The 21,113-nt window shown below is 36.4% G+C and overlaps 1 protein-coding gene across 3 annotated transcripts in view; it reads right to left on the bottom strand.

Moving 5' to 3' along the window:
• Positions 1-248: 248 nt before the first annotated feature.
• LOC145664122 (uncharacterized) overlaps positions 249-21,113 on the bottom strand; it is a 57,702-nt gene continuing 36,837 nt past the window's right edge. The window contains exons 1-3 of one of the 3 annotated variants that reach the window (XM_081730491.1): positions 7,139-7,414; positions 6,450-6,685; positions 249-767 (exon numbers count right to left, since the gene is read on the bottom strand). In XM_081730491.1, coding sequence (XP_081586617.1) covers positions 676-767; positions 6,450-6,685; positions 7,139-7,410 — 600 coding nt within the window. In that variant the 5' untranslated portion in view covers positions 7,411-7,414 and the 3' untranslated portion in view covers positions 249-675. Of the gene's footprint in view, positions 768-6,449; positions 6,686-7,138; positions 7,415-21,113 lie in introns of those variants that run through there. The other 2 variants (XM_081730492.1, XM_081730493.1) reach the window with 2 other exon arrangements.

Raw genomic sequence — 21,113 nt, 5'->3', positions numbered from 1 at the left:
GGACGAAGGTGTAAGTCCATATCTCTTATAGCCTCGCTGCTGAAAGAGACTTAAACTTAAGTGAAATCAAATCATATTATAGTTATTTAATGCTTACTGCTACATAATGCACTTAAAAAGAATTGAGGACTAAATTATGTCGATGTTGCTAACCTTAATGTAATGCATCCTAAGTTTGCTCCCTCATGTGTTTCATAGTAAAAAAAAAAGATAATTTCATTTGTACAACTTCATATATATCTATGTAATTTAAGTAAAATGGTTTCATTTTGTATTATATCCTCTTTATTTGCCAAATTAAAGAGTAACAAATCCGTTTCTGAGATCTACAATATAACTGATACTCAAACAATCATAAGCATTTACATCACTTCTCAATTAATGCAAAAACTGGATTAAGACGTCCTCCCATCATACTACAATCCTGAGATCCGTTTTTCAGTGATTATCTGTAATTACGTGAGTATAAAATCGAAACAAGTACATCGGAAGATATTAGCGTACATTTAAACTAGAGAACTTCTGGTTATTACAAAGGAAAAGACGCTTTGAAACTATTTTCTTTCTTCACACAAAGTAAAAAAAAAAAAAAAAGTTTTTTTTTATTAATTTTAACTTATTACTTCAATTATCGATCTTGTATGTGCACTGGAACACAACATAAATGCTTTGACATTATCTCAAATGTTTTTCGCGTTCTATCTGATCCTGCTCCTCCCATCGCTTTAACGTTTCCTTCCACCTTTTCTTGTTTTCAGGGCTGTTGGCTGAAAAGAGATTTGATAGTAATTGAAAAAGACATCTCTCTTCATAGTTGAGTGGCATTTAAGAGCACATTCTTGAAAACTCAAAAGTTTTATACTCTGCCAGAATAATTCAATATTCACCGAATTTTGTTCCTGTTCTTCGATAATTTTTTTTTTTTTTTTTTTTTTGAAAAGTTAAGAGGAACCATCTCCATCCCAAAGAAAACTCATAGGTCAATGGTATATGATAGAGCCTAGCGGCATCGACTTATAATAGCGGAAAGATGAAAACCCAGGAAAAAAAATGCATTTTTAAAACAAAATTTGTCATATATTTGTTAGAACGAATTCTAGCGGCAGAAAAGTCAGTGAATAAACAGAAAATGTTCTTGTATTGTATTGATAAATGCAGAAAAGTAGTAAGGAAATACAGATGTGAAAATTCCGAAAACAGCACAATAATTAATGTATACTATAGTAAATATACATTATTGTTTGTGAAAATTGCAAAGCCAGGAAAGATACGTGCGGGTGGAATGAAATTTATACGACAGGTTCGTTTGACTACACAGAAATGATTACAATTTCAGAACAGTACAATACATTTAACCGTGAGAAATCAATATGACATGAAGCCTCTGTTGCTGTACTTACCTCTATACATCGTGGCATCGAATAATCAGAGCCCTCTACATCGTGGCATCGAATCTAGAAAACTTTGAATATGTTCATGAGGGAAAAGCCACACCATGAGGGAAAAGCCATGAGTTACCACCACAATTAGCGTTCGGCCACTATGGCTGATAACGCATGTTGGCAGATTGTCCTCCACAATGGGCTATATCGTCTGCGGCCATCAGTGTAGTATAGGGTGAAGAGAGACATCAGAAAACACAGCCTCAGCACGCTAGCGAGATATTTACTTAGCAATTATAGTCTGAGGCGTTCGTGATTCTGAATTAATGGAAATTGATGTAAAGGCATGCATGCCGCCAGTCCAGTAGACTCCGTGAAATCATCAAAGCAGGCAATAATTTTGGTAATGCAAAAAAAATCTCAGTATTTAATTTTTGTGTGACATTGTGAGTTAATAAAGACTCATATTGTAAAACGTTGTCTCATATAGGGTATAGGTAGAGCATTTAATAAAAAGAGCGACCGGAATCGATTCCCACAACCAATTTTATTATAAAAGCATCCACTATAAAAGTATTTTTACAAAATAATATCTCTGATATGAAAGGTTAGAGATAGGTAGCCTTTGACCGTAAGGTCGCAGATAGGATCTCCACAGAGCCCCGTAGTAGGCTAAGCAGAGGGGAATTAAGGAACCAATGCTCCGTAGCAAGCAGAGGCGGGTTAAGTGGCCAACAGAGCCCCGTAGCAGACTAGAGGCCTGGGGTTAGGTTACTCCAAAAGTCCCGTAGCAGACTAGAGGAGGGTCACCAGAAAACTGGTGTCGCTTTGCCTTCGTCCATCCAATTTATAGGGTTCCTTGGGTGGCGGTGACGCTGCTGCTCCGATGTCGTCTTCTACTCCGTGGGAGGGGCCAGAAGCCGTCGTCTGCATGTGATTGTAGATCCACCTGGTGAGAGATCCTCTTGCCGAACCACGTGGTGGTGTTTGTAAACACTGATGCGTGGAATTGTTTGTTTACATCACATAGGATATTACAATATGCATATATATATATATATAGAGTTCGATTTGTTAATTTACCAGTAGGGGGATAGGTGGATCACAATGTGTAGTGCATTTGCATATACATTAGGATCAGTGGGTCTACAAAGTTGTGAGATGGCCAAAAATATTTTATGTAGCCTCTTCTAATTAGAGTAATATTTTATGTTCAAATTCAAATTCTAGCTAAACAAAACATTCAATTATCAAAAGTGACAAAACAATAACATAAAATGTAGTAAAGATAGAGTAATACAAAAAGTACGTACATACAACAAACTGAAGTTTTTTTTTTTTTTTTTTTTTTTTTTTTTTTTTTTTTTAAAGAAAAACATTACTTACGTTTTAGTTGAAAAGGCGAGATGCATGTGAACATTCTTCGACATTTCTTGCTAACGCACAGCTACCATCAACTCAACACGACAGAACACTAGAGGGCTCATCCACATCTAACTTGCTGTAAACAACTTTAAAGTCCTGGCCCTGTCTATTTCTTTTCCTTTTCTTTAAAGCCAAATGGAACCTATATAACTTCGATTGTTTGAAAATCCAAATTAACCGAAGTGGTGTATTGTTATCAATTTATCGCAGGCCCCTATGTGACTACGACCGATAGAGGAAAGCATCTATGTTTTCCTACGCCCAACGAACAATAAAACTTGATGTCCCAAACGGATCTGTCACGGCGACAGCTGCAGACGAAAAACAAATATGGCATTGACCCCACAAGCGCGAATGTATAGTAACTTGAATTTCCTCTATACTTGTAATGTTCCCCATTGCCTTTATTCCTTGTCAACAACCATTCTATTCTAGTGATAGTGTAGGTTTCCAGTGTTCTCCTGAGATCAAATTTTCAAGTTCTATTCCTTTATTAGCTATTAAAAAAGACTACTGTAGATGACAACACAGACTTGTATTCATTCTTGCCTTTGGTTGGGGAGGCTGTAGGATCCAAAATTTCAAACATATGTTGACCGCAAGACAGCAATAAACATTTCTTCCTTCTGTAATGTGATGCACGGGGCAAGAGGGAAATCTCTGGTTCACTTGTGCTTTTACTAGTACCTCAATTGTTTCTTTTGTTGTCGGCGGAAGAAAATACGCAATATTGGTATACTGATATTCGGTGCTCCGAGTTTCAATGGTAAGCTTAACCATCAAATCTTTCCCTTCATCTTTGCAACACGCATCTTTGGTTTTGTTTTCTTGCAATATTCGTTTAAAACTCCCCAAAACGGTATTTTTATGTGAGTAGTTAGCAGAAACAAATACAGCTTCATGTACAGGAAAGAAGAAAAGGGAAGTAAGACAGAAGAAGCGTCATCCAAACTTAGAAAACAGAACACTAAGAGTGTGATTTTAAATATTTTCCATGAAAAGGAATTATGTACAGACAGGGGAAAACCACTATCCCTGGTTGGGATGACATTAGCTAACCAGAAGCCGGAATGATTTTTCCAGAGGGGGAAATCCCAGGCATCCCCCCTACAAATCGAACACTGTATATATATATATATATATATATATATATATATATATATATATATATATATATATATATATATATATATATATATATATATACCTATGCCTATCCAAGCTCCCATTGTCCACATTCAAACTTGAGTTTCTTGTTCTGATGAAAAAAAACTCAAACACATTTCTTCCAATATACGGCGCTGAACTACGTAAGATGAATTTTCCCTGTGCTGTCCCTATATAAATTAAATGTTTCGAGAGATCTGACACTACAATATCTTCATTTCTTGTGTCTAATTTGTTCTTTAATTCTGGTTTCTATATTTCTTCTTGTCATTCCAATGTAATATTCGGAACATTCACTATTTACCTGGTAGATCCCTGAAGGAGTTACTTTATCAACAAAGTAATCTGTGTATACAAAGTTTTTTTTTTTTTTCAAAATTTACCAAATTTACGGAAACATTAAGACCCATGCTTTTTTATAGGTTATAAATTCGTAACTTTAGAACACAAATTTCAAGGTGAATTAAGAACCATTTTTATTTAGGTCGGAATAAGGGCAAAAAATGTAACACTTTAGATAAATAAAATGTTAAAACTTAAAAAATAGCGTAATAGCTAAAACAATGGATACCTTTACGTTTATGGACCAGTCTCACATTCACGTTACAAAAAATAGTACAGAAATAAGTCCTGATTTTTTTTTTTTTTTTAAATTTCTGAAATGTCTGAAATAACTAGTCCTCTTCCCACATTACCTCTTGGGCCAATTTGATCTTGCTCAATCACGGTGTATCTATACATGCGCCTACTATTTGGGTTGTGCAAGTATTGGAAAACCTTAGTGGTGGTTCTAGAGCTCTATAAAAGGAAATCACATCGGCAAAAGCAGTGAAACTGGCTTTACATCCCCCCTTTCCCTCGTTGCAGCATCATCCCCTTGCTTTGAAGCCTCCTGTGAGGTTTTATTTTGAAGGCACTCTTGAAATTTTGATATGCGTTATTTAGTTATATATCCATTATATTCGTCTTATATACATAATTATTTAACTTCACATAGTTTATTCAGCACAAAGAGTTTAAGTTATTCAGGAAGTAAAAACGAATTATGTTCCCGACATTATTTAATCTATTTTTCCAAATGAATTTTCTCAATCGATTTTATACATGAAATGAAATTTCTAGTGTTATGTACCGTGGTACTGCCCTTTAGGTTAAAGGAAACGGATGAATCAATGAAAGTAAATTATAAAGTAATTAGTAAAATGAGAATGTGGAAATAAATGGGACGTTGTTCACCACAAATTCGCGTGGGCGGGAATCAAACTCCTCGCACCATAGATGAGCGCTCTACCACTAAGCCACCATATTCTTCTCTCAATCGATTCTGTGAAAATCATTATGTTACATATCCATTAACATAAATACATAAGGGTGTAACTTGAAACGGATACAGAAACTAATAGTAAAAATGTAACTATCTTCGTTTATCGTGTATTTATTTATTTATTTATTTATTTATTTACTAGCTTGCAAGAAAAAATTCATCACACGTGTTATTACATTTTGAAATCCTAAAGCGTATTAAGAAAGTGTTTTTTTTTTCTTCACAATAATTTATATATAAGCGTTCTAAAGAAAACACAACCCTTCGTCGGGATCTTGCTGCAACGTTATGTCTTCTTTGAAAAGATATGAGTCAATTTTTTCTCCCACGTCTACAAGATCTTTTTCTTTTCTCCTCCATTATATGGACTGTGAAACGCACAAAACCAGCACTGAACTGAAGGGCAAAACTATCCCTGTCTCCGCGCGCTGGCCACAAGGAGTTAGAATGCGTTTTTTCCTTTCACGTTAAAAGTGTGATCAAGCTTGTGCGTAAGGGCAAGCGTTTAGAGAATTCTTTTCGGAGGCAGGCTACGCTAGATAGAGCCAAGCTAAAGTCACGATGTTGATGTTATCAATCTTGAATCAGGGTTGCAAACTACATACTAAAATAACTAAAAAAATAATTCGATCGCTCCTAGTTCCTATACAAGAATAAACATCCATAATTATTTGTTATTAATTATTATTTTTGTATTAATTGAGAAGGCACGTGGCTTTGTGACTAAATTACAGAGCTGCCTCTGGAAGACTTAATGACTCATCTTTGTAAGTTTGTTGTAAAAGAGGATCTAAGGAAAGAAGTCCATGTCTTGAACATATTATCGAGTCCAGAGGAGCACATTTCAGTTATTTCAATTTTATGTGTTAACACATACAGTGTTTTTAGACAACTAAAAAAATGTAAACTAGGATATAACTGCGGATTTCTTAAGGCAGAAAACACTAACTGATCCACTCAAGTCATAGAGTGAGATCTACGAGTGTGTACAAAAATAAAAGTATTAATAAAAAGCAGTGCTATTAGTGTTTATAATGTAAAGAAATACATGGAAATGTAACTTCAAAATTAATTCTATTGTCTATATTTTAGAAATTGATAAATATTTAGAAAAAAACTCTCTATACATTTATATATATGTATATACAAACCTGCTTTATGTAAATAAAAAAACACTGGCGCACTACCTATTAGTCCGTATATGTAGTATTGATACAACCAATTATTTTTAATGTAAAACTTGAAGGGGAACTGAGCCACTTTTGCTGTAAAAGTATAGGGAAACTTCATCCTTGTACCTTCACCTCCAGTTGCTCCTTTAGGCCCCTTAATACCTTGTTTAGAGCTGAGCAAGTTAAATCCTGGAAGTGTTATGGACTTCAATAACCTACAAGTAAAAGTTAAGCATTTATCAATTTAAAATTATTTTTAATGTTCTAAATAAATGAACATTCAAGTATTCAATTTTATGTAAGTTATATATTTATATAAACTACACAGATAGCAACGTGTTGGTCCAAGTATGATACTATATTTTTAGTAGAAAAACTTTCGTGAAAACAATAACTGTAGGCTGTATTCATTCATTCATTCATTCATTCATTTATTTCGTCTTTTTAGTCATACATATTGCACGATTACGTGCGTATGAATAAGACTCGTCAAGGGTACAAATATATAAAACACGTAGTAATGACAAATACATACCTATTGAAATAAACTACTATGCTACATCTACGATATAAAAGCATTACATAACAATATATTTCCAAAACTATCAATAGACAATTGAATTAAACTACTATGCTACCCAAAACTATCAATAGACAAATTCACTTACATATCTAAAAATTCGTTTACAGAATAAAAACAGTGCTGCAACAGATAGGTTTTCATTAACCTCTTGAACTCTCCTTTTTGTTCTGTCCTTCGAATATTCTGAGGTAGTTTATTGTACAATATAGAACCCATAAACATTGGATTCCTTTCATATAACTTAGTGAAGTGCTGTTTGCTGGGGATTTTATCCTTGCGCCTGGTATCATATTTATGTGTTGATGGTGTGTTAAATAAGTCAATGTTGTTTTTGACGAAGAGCAGCAGTCGAAACATGTAAAGAGAGGGTAACGGCAAAATTTTAAATTCCTTATATATTGGCCTACATGGGTCGTTTATTTTGGCCCCTGCTATAGTTCTTAAAAGCCTTTTTTGTATTACAAACAACATATTACTTTTTCGAGAATTTCCCCAGAAGATTATGCCATATGTAAGTAAAGACTGAAAGAGACCAAAATATAAGTTACGAATCGTGTCAAATTGTAAAACATGTTTAATTGATTTTAATGCATAGAGCATTTTATTGAGTTTTTGGGCCAGTGAAAATATGTGAGTTTCCCAGGAGAGGTTGTGATTTAGCCAGAGTCCCAAAAATTTGGTTGACTTTGAGTACATGATTTTATGATTATTTATCATTATATCAATTTCTACGCACTGCTTATTTTGAATGTGATGGAAATTTAGAGCTGTAGATTTGTCTGTGTTTAATTTTAGTTTGTTTCGGGCAAACCAGTTTTCTAAACTACGAGTTGTCTCGTCAATTTTATCGCAGACAATATCATAGTTTGTACCTGTTATTGTTAGGCTTGTGTCATCTGCGTACATAGTTGTATTTGCTAATGATACGTCATGTGGCAAATCATTTACGTATAACAAAAATAATATGGGTCCTAGTATCGAACCCTGAGGGACGCCGGTAGAGATGCTTCTAAATTGAGATTTATAAGTTGCTGATTCAGCTGTGTCTGACGAAAAAGATATTTCAACAGCTTGAGTGCGATTTTGCAAATATGATTTAATCCATGAGTTAACGACTCCTCTTAGACCGTAACTGTTAAGTTTTTGGATAAGAATGTTATGAGGGACAGAATCAAAAGCTTTGGATAAATCTAGAAACAATCCTACGCATTTTTTGCCTTTGTCCAGGGCCTCCGTAACCTCATTGATATAATTATAGATAGCAATTTCAGTTGATTTGCATTTTTGAAACCCGAACTGTGAAGGTGAAATTACATTATGCTTAGATAGGAATGGTATAATTTGGTTGAGAAATGCTTTCTCTATAATTTTTGAAAAAGAAGACAACAAGGAAATTGGTCTGTAATTTTCGATTTTTGTATTGTCCCCCTTCTTATATAGCGGTTTAACTTTGGCATATTTTAATTTGTCAGGAAAGGTACCTGTCTGAAAGGACATATTTATGAGGTAGGACAATGGTTCCGAGATGTGAATGCTGCATTTTTTGATGATGGCAATTGGTATTTCATCCAGACCAGAAGACCACTTTGACTTCAGTGACATTATTATGTTATGTACCTCTCTTGCTGAGGTGGGGCGTAAAAACATGGTACTGATAGTTGTGTTTATCTTGCGAATGTTTGGGTGCGATTTATCATTAGGACCGTGCTGGTTATGTAAACCTGTGTAATAATTATTGAAGGCGTTTACAATATGGTCTGGGTATGTAACTTTGCTCCCGTTAACATCCAACTCAGTAATTTCATTTTTCGTTTTGATGCTATGTTTTAACTCTATATTTACTACCTTCCACATAGCTGCCTGTTTGTTTTTACAATTGTCTATATAATTTGAGTAATGTGATTTCTTGGCAAATTTAAGCAACTTTTTATAAACGGTTTTGTAGCGTTGATAATATTCCTGCATTTCTGGAGATAAATTCCCTTTTTTATACGCCATATTAAGAGACCTTAGTGTTTTGCTTGACGTTTTAATACCGGTGGTTACCCATGTTTTTTTATTACATGTCGATGTAGGAACAGAGTATATTTTTTTGGGACACGCTTCGTTGAAGTAATTTCCAAAGATATTGTGAAAGCTATCCCACGCTTGATTCATGTTATTAGCCCCATATACCTGCTCCCAAGTTTCGTTGAATAAACGACAGTTTAGATGTTGTATGCTCGAGTCATTAAAGTTTCTTTTCGTTAATAATCTAGTACCGCGTTTATGAACTGTACTGTTAGTAATCTCGTTACCTTTTAGCATTACTGTAAAAATCTGCGCCTCATGGTCTGAGAACCCACTGTTTAGTACTTGAACATTACAGGCAAGACGATCGGTATTGTGTAAAATTTGATCTATTGCACTGTTTTTGTTTTTAGATAACCTGGTTGGCACTCTGACTGCTACAATCGCTGCTCCTTACACTTAAAAACAATATTCATCTCATGCGGAATTGTTCACCTGTATAACTCTCTCTACCGTGTTCTGGCTTTGCGTGACGGTCAAGGTGAGATGTATATGGGAAATAAATAATGGTTAGATCTGATCGACACAAAATTTACTACTAACAAAGCCAACTCGTTGATTTTCGTGAACAAGAGCGAAAAAATTTCGAAGTCAGTGATTGTTGTTTTGAATAAACGTGTATAATTCAGGATAAACACCAGCTTGAACTATATATCAAGCGTCGTCGGAGCTATCCACTAGGTGTCTATGTTTGGTTAATATTAATTAATTATTTGTTTCCCAGACTCTTTGGGCCTAATGCAGAGTCGATTTGACGTATGATTAGCGTCAAACTAAAGGCTTGACTACTGCAGGAAACATACGTTAGTCGTACTATTTAGTATGGCACTAATAACGCATCAGAAAGACTCTACATACGGACGTATATGTTTATTTAGGTCCTTATACTTAAGTCCTTATTACCTCTTGATTCTATTGCAATAGTATTTTACAAGTAGTCTCTCTTTTGGTATTATTTATGACCTCTCAACTCATCTTTACAAAATATCATTCATTTGCTTATGTGTTGCGTTCTTGCCCAACTCTTAATAGTGCATCTACCAATATTCACCTCCACAAGTTTTGAACAATCAATAAATAACCATAATTATCAACAATATTATTAAATAATTGTGATGTTACTTCTTAATTTCCATTTTTTCAGCTTATTTAACTTACTCTCTACTCGTTGACCTTTATTTATATCTCTAAGAACTTCTTTTTTCTACAAATTCAATACTTTTCTTCTATTTTGTCAATTCTAGTTCCCTTCCTTCTCTCTTCTCCATTCCTGTTCTTGTCTTTTGCTTCCGCTGCGTTCGGATACATACCCTTATCTTCCTCCCTTACCGCCCCATATTCCTCCAGTATGACCCAAGTAACTTCCTCTGACCTAAATTCTAATTCATCCAAACTCCTGCAATACGTTGCTTCTTCCACTAAAAGCTCCTCTTCTCTATTCATGTTTGAAATTGGTCATTCAGTGATTCCTTTTTGTAATCTTCTTAAAGTACTAAGTTTCCATCTGGTCATTCACCTTATATTCATCGTGACTACGTTACCTTCTGTATACGTATAGTTCTTTTGTTTGTTCGTACATATTTCCGATATCTCTGTAGGATGTTTCGGAGTTGATTTGAACTGTCCTGGATTGTTAGCTGAGTCACAAATACTGTATTTTATTGTTACTTATTATCAGTGTTGGGCAAAATCAATTGAAATCAATTGCAATTGATCAATCAATTGAAAGTAATTGCTCTGAAAATCAATTGCACTTGATTTCAATTTGTAATTGACAATTAATTTCAATTGCAATTGAAATCATAAAATTTGCAATTAATTTTTCGTCAATTGTTAATTGGTCACCAGGCAATTGAAACTTTTAATTGTTAATTGTCAATCGCAAAGAGTGCAATTGAAACATTTAATTGTTGATTGCAATTGACAATTGAAACTTGTAATTGTTAATTGTAATTGTTAGTTGCAATTGAAATCAGCAATTAAAACTGAAGATAAGAAGATATGTGTATATTGTGTTGTCCACTTGTTACTGTTTTACTGCTGGATAAATACCATCCCTTCGCCCCCCTGGGCAGAAAGCCGTGAAACTAAGCAGTTTTAAAATATGTTTATAATTCTATCTCCCTCGAAAGAACTCTATATGCCCGTCATGCATACAATAGGGATGGGCACGAGCGAGTTTTCTTTAAAACTCGACTCGACTCGAAGCAGATATCTTTGAGCTCGACTCGAGAACTCGGCTCGAAAAATTTCCCCCAACTCGACTCAATTCGGATCGAGTTTCCAGTCGAGTATAGCCAAAACGAGCCAATTCAAGCTAAATCTTTTCTGTAGTTCCAAGTACTACTCTCTTCAAGTATCCCACATACACAATATAATTATCCATGATATTACTACTACTACTATAACTAATTATTATTATAACACCGTGTATAAACATGGAATATAGGTGGTTTGTATCTGAATACTAAAAATTAGTTGACTGTCGATCTCGGTCGTCAAGAAATCTTCAGGAGGCAAGGACATCGGTCACGAGGTTCTAGGTTTGAGTTGAGAAGGAGTAAGTATTCGGGCTCGAGCCAAAAATTGTTAAAAGTTATAGGACTCCAGCCAAACATGTTCAAAACTGCTCGACCCGGGTTTAGGGTTGTTAACGACTCAACGGCTCTCTCACAGCTCATTAACTTATGGAGCCGAACAGAGAAGTGAGCCGAGCCAACAGCTCATCCATTGAGCCAGTTCGAGCCGGTGGCTCACACGAACTGAACCGAACCGAGCTGATTGCTTACCCCAACCGAGCCGGTTCGAGCCATCCGCTCAGTTGAGCTGACTCGAACCCAGCCTATGGACTCATCTCAACGGAGCTGGTTCGAGCTATTGGCTCCAATCGAGTCGAGTCGATGACTCGTCCCTACCGAGCCGGCTCAAGCCATCGGCTCAATTAAGCCCAGTCGATGGGTCATCCCAACCAAGCCAGCTCAAGCTGTTCGCTCAGTTGAACCGAGCCGAGCCGGTTGACATCACTATCCGTTTGATAGTGATCACTATCCGGCTAAAAAAATTAGACCGTGCAGTTCTCAGCCTTGATGGTAAGAACTACAGACTTATATTGGTGCTCACGGCGTCATTAACTTGTTCCACCATCAACGAATTTCGAGGTACTTTGTTTTGCATCTTTTGTGCGTGTTTTGTGACGCTTTGTGAGCATATTTCCACATTTTGTGCGTCACCGGAAGTGGGTCACAATGGGCCTACAAATATGGCGGAACAAGTTATTGCTGTTCCGCCACCAATGAATTTCGAGGTCGTTGCCTTCACATTATTTTGTGCCGTTTTGTGTGTCTATTTCCACGTGTTGTGCGTCATGGGAAGTGGGTTAAAATGAGTCCCCAAAGTGGGACGAAAATGAATCACTGTTCCGTCACCAACGAATTTCGAGGTCGCTTCTTTCGCATCGTTTAGTGCCAGTTTCTTGCCGTTTTGAGCGCGTATTTCCACGTTTTGTGCGTCACCGGAAGTGGGTCAAAATGGGCTTCCAAGATGGGACGAAAATGACCAAGAGTTCCGCCACTATCGAATTTTGAGGTCGTTAATTTCACATCGCGTACCCTTTTGTGCGCCTATTTCGACTTTTTGTGCGTCACTGGAAGAGGGTCAAAATGGGCCTCGAAGGTGGGACGAAAATGACCCACTGCTTCGCCACTACCGAATTTCGAGGTTCTTCCTTTCGCATTGACTAGTGAATTTTCGTGCCGTTTCGTGCCCCTATTTCCACGTTTTGTATGTCACCGGAAGTGGGTCAAAATGGGCTTCCAGGATGGGACAAAAATGACCAAGAGTTCCGCCACTATCGAATTTTGAGGTCGTTTCTTTCGCATCGTTTAGTGACTATTTGTAAAAAAGTTTTCTGTGCCTACTTCCTCGTCTTGTGAGTCACCGGAAGTGAGTTAAACGGGCCTTCAAAATGGGAGTTAAATGACTCACTGCTCCACCACTACCGAATTTCGAGGTCCTTCTTTCGCATTGACCAATGCCTGTTTTGTGCCGTTTTGTGACCCATTTCCACGTTTGTGCGTCACCAGAAGTGTGTCAAGATTAGCCTCCAAGGTGTGACGGAAATGACCTACTGTTCCGACACTATCGAATTTCTAGATCGTTTCTTTCGCATCTCTTAGTACCTTTTTTTTTTTAAAAAAAAAAAAAAAGTTTTTTGCATCTATTTCTCGTCTTCTGCATCACCCGAGGTGAGTTAAACGGGCCTTTAAAGTGGGAGTTAAATGACTCACTGTTCCACCACTATCGAATTTCGGGATCGTTTCTTTCGCATCGTTTAGTGCCTGTTTTGTACATTTTGTGCGTCACCGGAAGTGGTCAAAATGGATCTATGAATATAACGAAACAAGTTAATGCTGTTCCGCCACCAACGAATTTGGAGGACGATTCCTTCACATCGTTTAGTGTGTATTTTGTATCGTTCTGTTCGCCTACTTCCACGTTTTGAGCATCACCAGAAATGCGTCAAAATGGTCCATCAAAGTGCGAGGAAAATGAGCCATTGTTCCGCCACTATCGAATTTGGAGGTCGTTTCTTTCGCATCGTATAGTGCCTGTTTTGTACCGTTTTGTGCTCCTATTTCCACTTTAGTGCGACAACAAAAATGGGTCAAAATGGCCTACAAGTATAGCGGAATAACTTAATGCTGCTCCGCCACCATCGAATGTCGAGGTCGTTTCCTTCACATTTTTATGCATGATTTTTGTCGCTTTGTGCATCAGTGGAAGTGGGTCAAAATGGTCCTTGAATGTGGGATGAATGTCTTTTTCTGCCATATTTGTAGGTCCTCTTTGACCCACTTTCGGTGGCGCACAAAACGTGAAAATATACGCAGAAACGGTACAAAACATGCACTAAACAATGCGAAAAAAGCGACTTCGATACTGGTGGGAGAGTGGGTCATTTTTCTTCCCACATTGAATGCCCATTTTGACCTACTACCATTGATTCACAAAACGTGGAAATAGGCTTGGTAAACGGTAGAAAACACGACAAGACGATGTGAAGGAAACGACCTCGAAATCGTTCCTGACGGAATAGCATTAACTTGTTCCACCATATTTGTAGGATAACATTGACCCATTTCCGGTGACGCACAAAACGTGGAAATAAGCTCAAAAAACGACACAAAAATGGAAATTTAGCTTAATTACATAGAAATTTTAAGTCTGTACGGTACGCTTAATTATATGGAAAATTTTATACATTTTTCCTTTACGTTGGTCTGTTTACGTTGATTTGGGACTTTCAAATTTTATTCTTTTTTCAACTGAAAAGTATCTATAATTTAACAAGGAAATAATTATTAATGATAATTATAATAATTATCTATATAATTGAATTCATTGTAATTTGGTCCATAACAAACACTTTACCATTTCGTACTAGCTGTTATACCCGTTCTTCGCACGGATCAGATAAAATATCAATGTAAACAAACTGAACAACGGGAGAACAATTAAGAAACATTTCTAAAATTGGATATATTTTGTGTGAATATATATCCAACAACGCACATGTGTTTTCATTGGGAAGGCCGATGGGGGCTGAATTTGAACGTAAACACTATCGGGGGTGTCACTATACATCTGAGCAACCCCGATAAATATGGATTCGACACAAATATTGGTCATTTTCTACTACTTTTACATGTCCCGGTGAACGCCCCCTCAGACCCTCTTGGTTCGAATTGTGAAAAAAATCTCTGGCCCCCAACCGATACCGCGAAAACTATGAATGTGACACTAACATCTGGCATTTTCTACTACTTTTTACATATCCCGGTAAAAGCCCCTATGATCCTCTGGTTCCAATTTTCATAAAACAACGCCTTTGGCCCGCAGCCGATGGGGGCTGCATTTAGAAGTCAACGCCTGTGGAAGTATCACCTTTCATCTCAGCGACAGCGAAAACTATGGATTTGACACTAATATCTGTCATTTTCCATTATTTTTACGCCTCGTAATTCTCCATCCCCGGTGACTCCTGGCCCGCATACAATGGTGGCTAAATGTGAAAATCATCGCTAATGAAAGTATCACCATTGATCTCAGCGACCGCGAAAACTACGGATTTGACACTAATATCGGTCATTGTGGATTATTTTTACATGTCTCTTGTTCCCCTTTATAATGCCTCCGTTCTTTAGCTAATGGGAGCTAAATGTGAAAGTAAACGCGGTCTTGAGTTTCACCATTGAGCTCAGCGACTCCGAAAACTATAAATTTGACATTAATATCGGTCATTTTCGGTTATTTTTACATGTCTCGGAATTCCCCCCTCTGGTGACCTAAGGCCCGCATACAACGGTGGATGAATTTGAAAGTCATCTCTAATTGTAGTGTCACCATTGATCTCAGCGACCGCGAAAACTATGGATTTGGCACTAATATCGGTCATTTTGGATTACTTTTACGTTTCGGTATCCCTCCCCGCTGACCCCCGGGCCGCAGCCGAATAGGGTGAATTTGGAAGTTAATGCGATCGGAGTTTCACCATTGATCTCAGCGACCGCGAAAACTATGAAATCGACATTACATTCTGTGGGTCACAATGGGTGAGAGTGGTTCATGGTGGGTGGTGGGTCAGAGTGGGTCACGGTGGGTCGTGGGTTACGATGGGTGGTGAGTCAATTAGTCGTGGCTAAAGTTTTCATTTTCCCACGCCCTCTCTGAACTACAGTGTTGAAAATTAATCAGTGAAAATCAATTGCAATTGATCAATCAATTGAAAGTAATTGCTGTGGAAAACGATTGCAATTGAATTAATTGCCAATTAATTTCAATTGCAATTGAATTACTGAATTCAATTGCAATTACTTTCCACTGCAATTACTTTCAATCAATTTATTAATTACAATTGATTTTCCATTATTAGTGGCCAACCGCAATTAACAATTAACCATTACTTACTTCAATTGTTAATTGGAATTAACAATTAAATTTACAGATTAATTGTTAATTGTTAATCCAATTGAAATTTGCCCAACACTGCTTATTATTAATTGTTTGCATTATGTTGCGTTTTTGAATTGGCTGTTCCTTGAGTATATCAGGCAGCAAAGTGATCAAATAGAAGCATGGCCACCTGAATCATTTTAGAAAGTTCATTTATTTGATTTTGCCTTGATATGAATAAAATGGTAAAAAGGAAAAAAAGATTAAAAATAAACTCACATACAGACGCTGTAATGCAATAGTATGGTAATAAAATCGTAACTGTGTTTATCCAATTAGGTAAATTAAAGTGACAAAGATGAAGATTAATCAGTAGCGTAGACAGGGAGCTGATTCGGCTCAAGTACTCCCTCCTGTAGTACAGTGACACCGAAATGAATTCTGCTTTCCTGTAGTATGTTCCATTTGTGATCCCCAATCTTACGACGTTTTGTATACATAATTTATCACGCTATATATACAAGCACTATACCCAGACAGCACGTACGTGTACGGCACATGTGCATTTGCTTGGGTTATGCACACGTACATAATCCCGTGATTAAGTCGTGCATGTGCACATGTTCATTTGCATGGATGAAGCACACATTTTTATAACCCGTGCCTAAGCTGTTATGTTCACATGTACTCCCATGCGCAAAAAAAAAAAAAAAAAAAAAAAAAAAAATTGCGCGTATACTGTAACTCACGATTTTTCGCAATTATTTCATTTTCCATATGTTTATGGGTAAAATTTAGTTATTAGTAACTGGAGATAATAGAAAGCAATCCATCTAAGAAGATATTTCCAAAAAATATAATAAAATAATAAAAATATAAGCAAAAAACAAAATTATGTTCGGTTTTGTGTATACTGGCAATAATGTTTTCAAGGGAATTTTTGGAGTAGCACAGCACGATTGCAGAGGGAATAACAAGATTGGTAGGAGAAGAGCTGAACCAAGGAACTGGAAATTGGAGTAAAATATTGCATTTATTGGCTTAAATCTAGGGTGTAAATTGTCTGCCAAATATAAATTAGATAATGTAAGCAAGATGTTATACGGAAATATATAAACAAAGAGAAAAACTGTTGTCTTAAGTTTGGAAGTGACATGCTCTATAGCCATGAGCATTTATTTCTTAAGAAAAAGATAGGTAACAAAAGAAAATCTGTGTGGTCAAGTGGGTAGAGTGACGGACTAGTAATTCTTATACTATTTTGACACCAGATCGAATCCCATCCGGTCCTGTTCATTTTTTTTCTTTACAAAACATTGTAGAAAGTGTATAATTTTTATGTTAATAAAACTGAAACAATACAATTAGGAAATAACTTTTTGTTTCCTCTGATGATGTATTTATTTAGAATTAGTGTACTATTAGTAATACTGATTGCTTTCAGTTTATGGTGTTGTATAGCTTCCTTTATCATCCTCTTTTCTTGAAAAAAAATGTCTCCAATAAAGTATGAAAAATATATATAGTCAGAAACAGACATCTTAGTATCAAACGTGATTTATCGTGATGAAATAAACAAGTTTCCCGTTATTAAAAAAGAAAACTATAGAAAATCATTGAATTTGGTCTTAAGGTTTTTATTATGCTATATATATTCTTTATAAGACTATAGTTTATAAGGCAAGATGAGCGATCATACCCTCAAATTTAGCTAGTGAGTGAAAGATGTTTTCGGCACAAATATTTTACAGGTTTAGGTGCATGAAACACCAATACGCCATGGTCTTGACCTTCGTTTATTTCACATTATTATCCGACATATCATAGCAGGTAAAAAGCAGCATCAATCGGCAAGAAGAACTGGAAGTTGTGGTCTTAGTCTGTTTTTGATGCTCCGGACTCGATCGCCTAGCACGCTCGTCTATACCTTGACTCATACGTCTATCATTCAGTGCAGGCACATATCCAGCTTTTCTTTTCGGAGGGGACCCGACACGAATCCTCGTAAGCACGTAATTCTAATGTTTCAAAAATATCAATAATAATAATAATAATAATAATAATAATAATGCAACAGTTCTGTATTTCTCTTAAACGTTTCTTACTTGTCATTTATGAACCGGGCAAACTTAATTCTAACTCACACGAAATCAAAAAATATTTTCTAGAGACATGTAAGGAAAACTGTCTGCTACGTATATCACATAACAAAAATAGCAAATGGCAATGAGTGTATCGTTCTAATACAGTAATGTTATAAACAGACCGGAAACGAAATTGTAATCCCATTTAAAAGTGTTATTTAATTCCACCTGGTATCAATGGCATTACGGTATATTCTTACAAGTAACACTTCCCAAGTGTAACACTCCGATTTTGATAAAATTTGACAGGCAGATACTACACATAAAATAAACGAATACATGTTTTTTTATTTTCTGCGGAAAAACTGTTTTACGGGGGCAAAAGCACTCACCCAAAATTTTGAAAGTTGACGCCCGAAAAACAAAAACAAGTGGACCAAAGTGTACGAAATTGTGCACAGATATGGCAGACGTAAAATGAAGGAATACGTGTTTTGTATTTTCCTGGAAAAAACGGTTAGGTGGGACGCAGACCCCTCCAAACCTTTGATCATGAAATATCAAAAGTGCTAGTAACAATATGTCTGATGTGTGTAAAGGACGAAGAATTCCGATGACACTTTGTGTATGAACAATACGCAAAAACTAAACGAATGCCTGCTTTAGGGGACAAAATCCCCCATCCAAAATTATGAAAGTTGACGCCCGAAAGGCAAGAAGAAGTGAACCGAAATGAATGAAATTGTGCACAGATATTGTAGACGAAAAATGAGGGAATAAGGGTTCCGTATTTTCCTGAAAAAAAGAAAAACGTTTCGGTGGGACACAGACCCCTCCAAAACTTTGATCGTGAAATATCAAAAGTGCTAATAACAGTATGTCAGAAGTGCTTAAAGGACATGAAGAATTGGAACGACACATTGTGTAGGGACAATACGCAAAAAAAAAAAAAAAAAAAAAAAAAAAAACGGGTTTATTTTCTACGAAAAATTGGTTTTAGGGGACAGAATTCCCCACCCAAAATTTTGAAATCGTGCACAGATATTCTAGACGTAAATTGAGGTAATTGTGTTTCGTATTTTCCTGGAAAAAAGCGATTGAGTGGGGCACGGACCTTCTAAGCTGTTGATTAGGAAATATCAAAAGTGCAAATAAGTATGTATACGTCAGAAGTTCCTAAAGAGTATGGAGAATTGCAACGAAACTTCGTATAGGGACAATTTGCAAAACAATAAATGAAATGCATTTTAATTTGTATGAAAAAACAGTGTTGGGGCCTAGAGCCCCTCCAAAAAAAAGTTAATATTACCGTAAAAGTGCAGGAAGGAGTGGACCGAAGCAAATGAAATTGTGTGTAGATATTGTATAGACTGTATGTAAAATAAGGACTTTCGTGTTTTAAAGATGTCCCTATCAATTTTGGCACATCAACAGCAAACAGGAAATTAATCGGCATGTGTTTTTGTTTATGCGGAAAAACATTGTAAGGGTTAAAGTTGCCTCGTGAAATACTACAAAATACGCTATACTGTTTGTGCTTGTTGTTGATCTGCCAAATTTGAAGAAATCTGATGGAGACACTTGTGAAACACGAGAGGCTTTATTTTTCATATCCAATATCTACAGACAATTTCATTCGCTTCGGTCCAATCCTTCCGACACTCAACGCCTCGGTCCACTCAAAAGGTTTTTTTCTCTTTTCAGGAAAATACGAAGCACGTATTTCCTCATCTTACCTCTACAACATTTGTGAACAATTTCATTCAGTTCGGTACATGTTTTCTTGCCTTTCTTGCGTCAAATTTCAAAATTCATGGGGGGGACCTTTTGTCCTCTAAAACCGTTTTTTCGCCGGAAATAAAAAAAGCCGAATTTGTTCATTTTTTGCTTATTGTCCTAACACAAAGTTTTGTTCCAATTCTTCATGTAAATTTAGGCACTTCTGACATACTGTTATTAGCACTTTTGATATTTCATGATCAAAGGTTTGGAGGGATCTGTGCCCCACCTAACCGTTTTTTCCAGGAAAATACAAAACAAGTATTCCCTAATTTTAAGTCCGCAATATCTGCTCACAACTTCGTTCACTTTGGTCCACTTGTTTTTGCCTTTCGAACGTCAACTTTCAAATTTTGGGTGAGGGCTTTTGCCCCCTAAAACCGTTTTTCAGCAAAAAAATAAATAAATAAATAAAAAAGCACTTATTTGTTTATTTTATGTATAGTATCTACCTGCCAAATTTTATCAAAATCGGAGTGTTACACTTGGGAAGTGTTACTTGTTAGAATTATAACAACAACGCATTGTCCACAGTTTGGACACTGACTCAAAGTAATCTGACATAAAAAAAAACCTCAAAAGGGAAAAAGTAGGTTTATTAAAAAGTGCTTGAGGTTTGGTAAGGGACAGCTTCTAGGACCCCACGCTGGATACGTCACTGAGTCAATGCATTATAATTGTTTCTTGCAAAGATGATAATTAGATGCGTAATGTGTAAAATTATATCATAGTTTGACTTTTTATAGGTCTTTCCTTAACAATCCATATTATCCGGCGTTCTGCCTGCCTGTTTTATGTCGGATAAGCGAAACTCTACTGTATTTTCAGATAGCATATACACAGGAGCTAGAGGTCTGCACGGGCCGGAATTTTTAGAACGGACCCGGCCCGTCCCCTTTAATTTATAATCTATAGGCATTAGCGGATTAAGGGCGGAGCCAATGGAGCCCAGGGCCCCCAGCTCAGGGGGCTCTTTAAAATCCCTCTGTTTAATACTTACGCTCGCGGTATCGCTAGATTTAAGTCTTTCCATCAGCAACATTTACCTGTTAATAATGAATGCAATTATTTAATTGTTAATAATGAATTTAACTAAACTAATTATTGTAAACTTGGGAGCACATTCAAATATTACAGCATAGTTCTCGGTAGTTCCGTAAGTAATTTCAGAGACCA

This window comes from Thermobia domestica, chromosome 11, assembly GCF_964235325.1.
Source record: "Thermobia domestica chromosome 11, izTheDome1.hap1.1, whole genome shotgun sequence".
NCBI classification, from domain to species: domain Eukaryota; kingdom Metazoa; phylum Arthropoda; class Insecta; order Zygentoma; family Lepismatidae; genus Thermobia; species Thermobia domestica.
The sequence above is the reverse complement of the archived record's forward strand: the minus strand, read 5'-3'. Positions and strand labels throughout refer to the sequence as shown.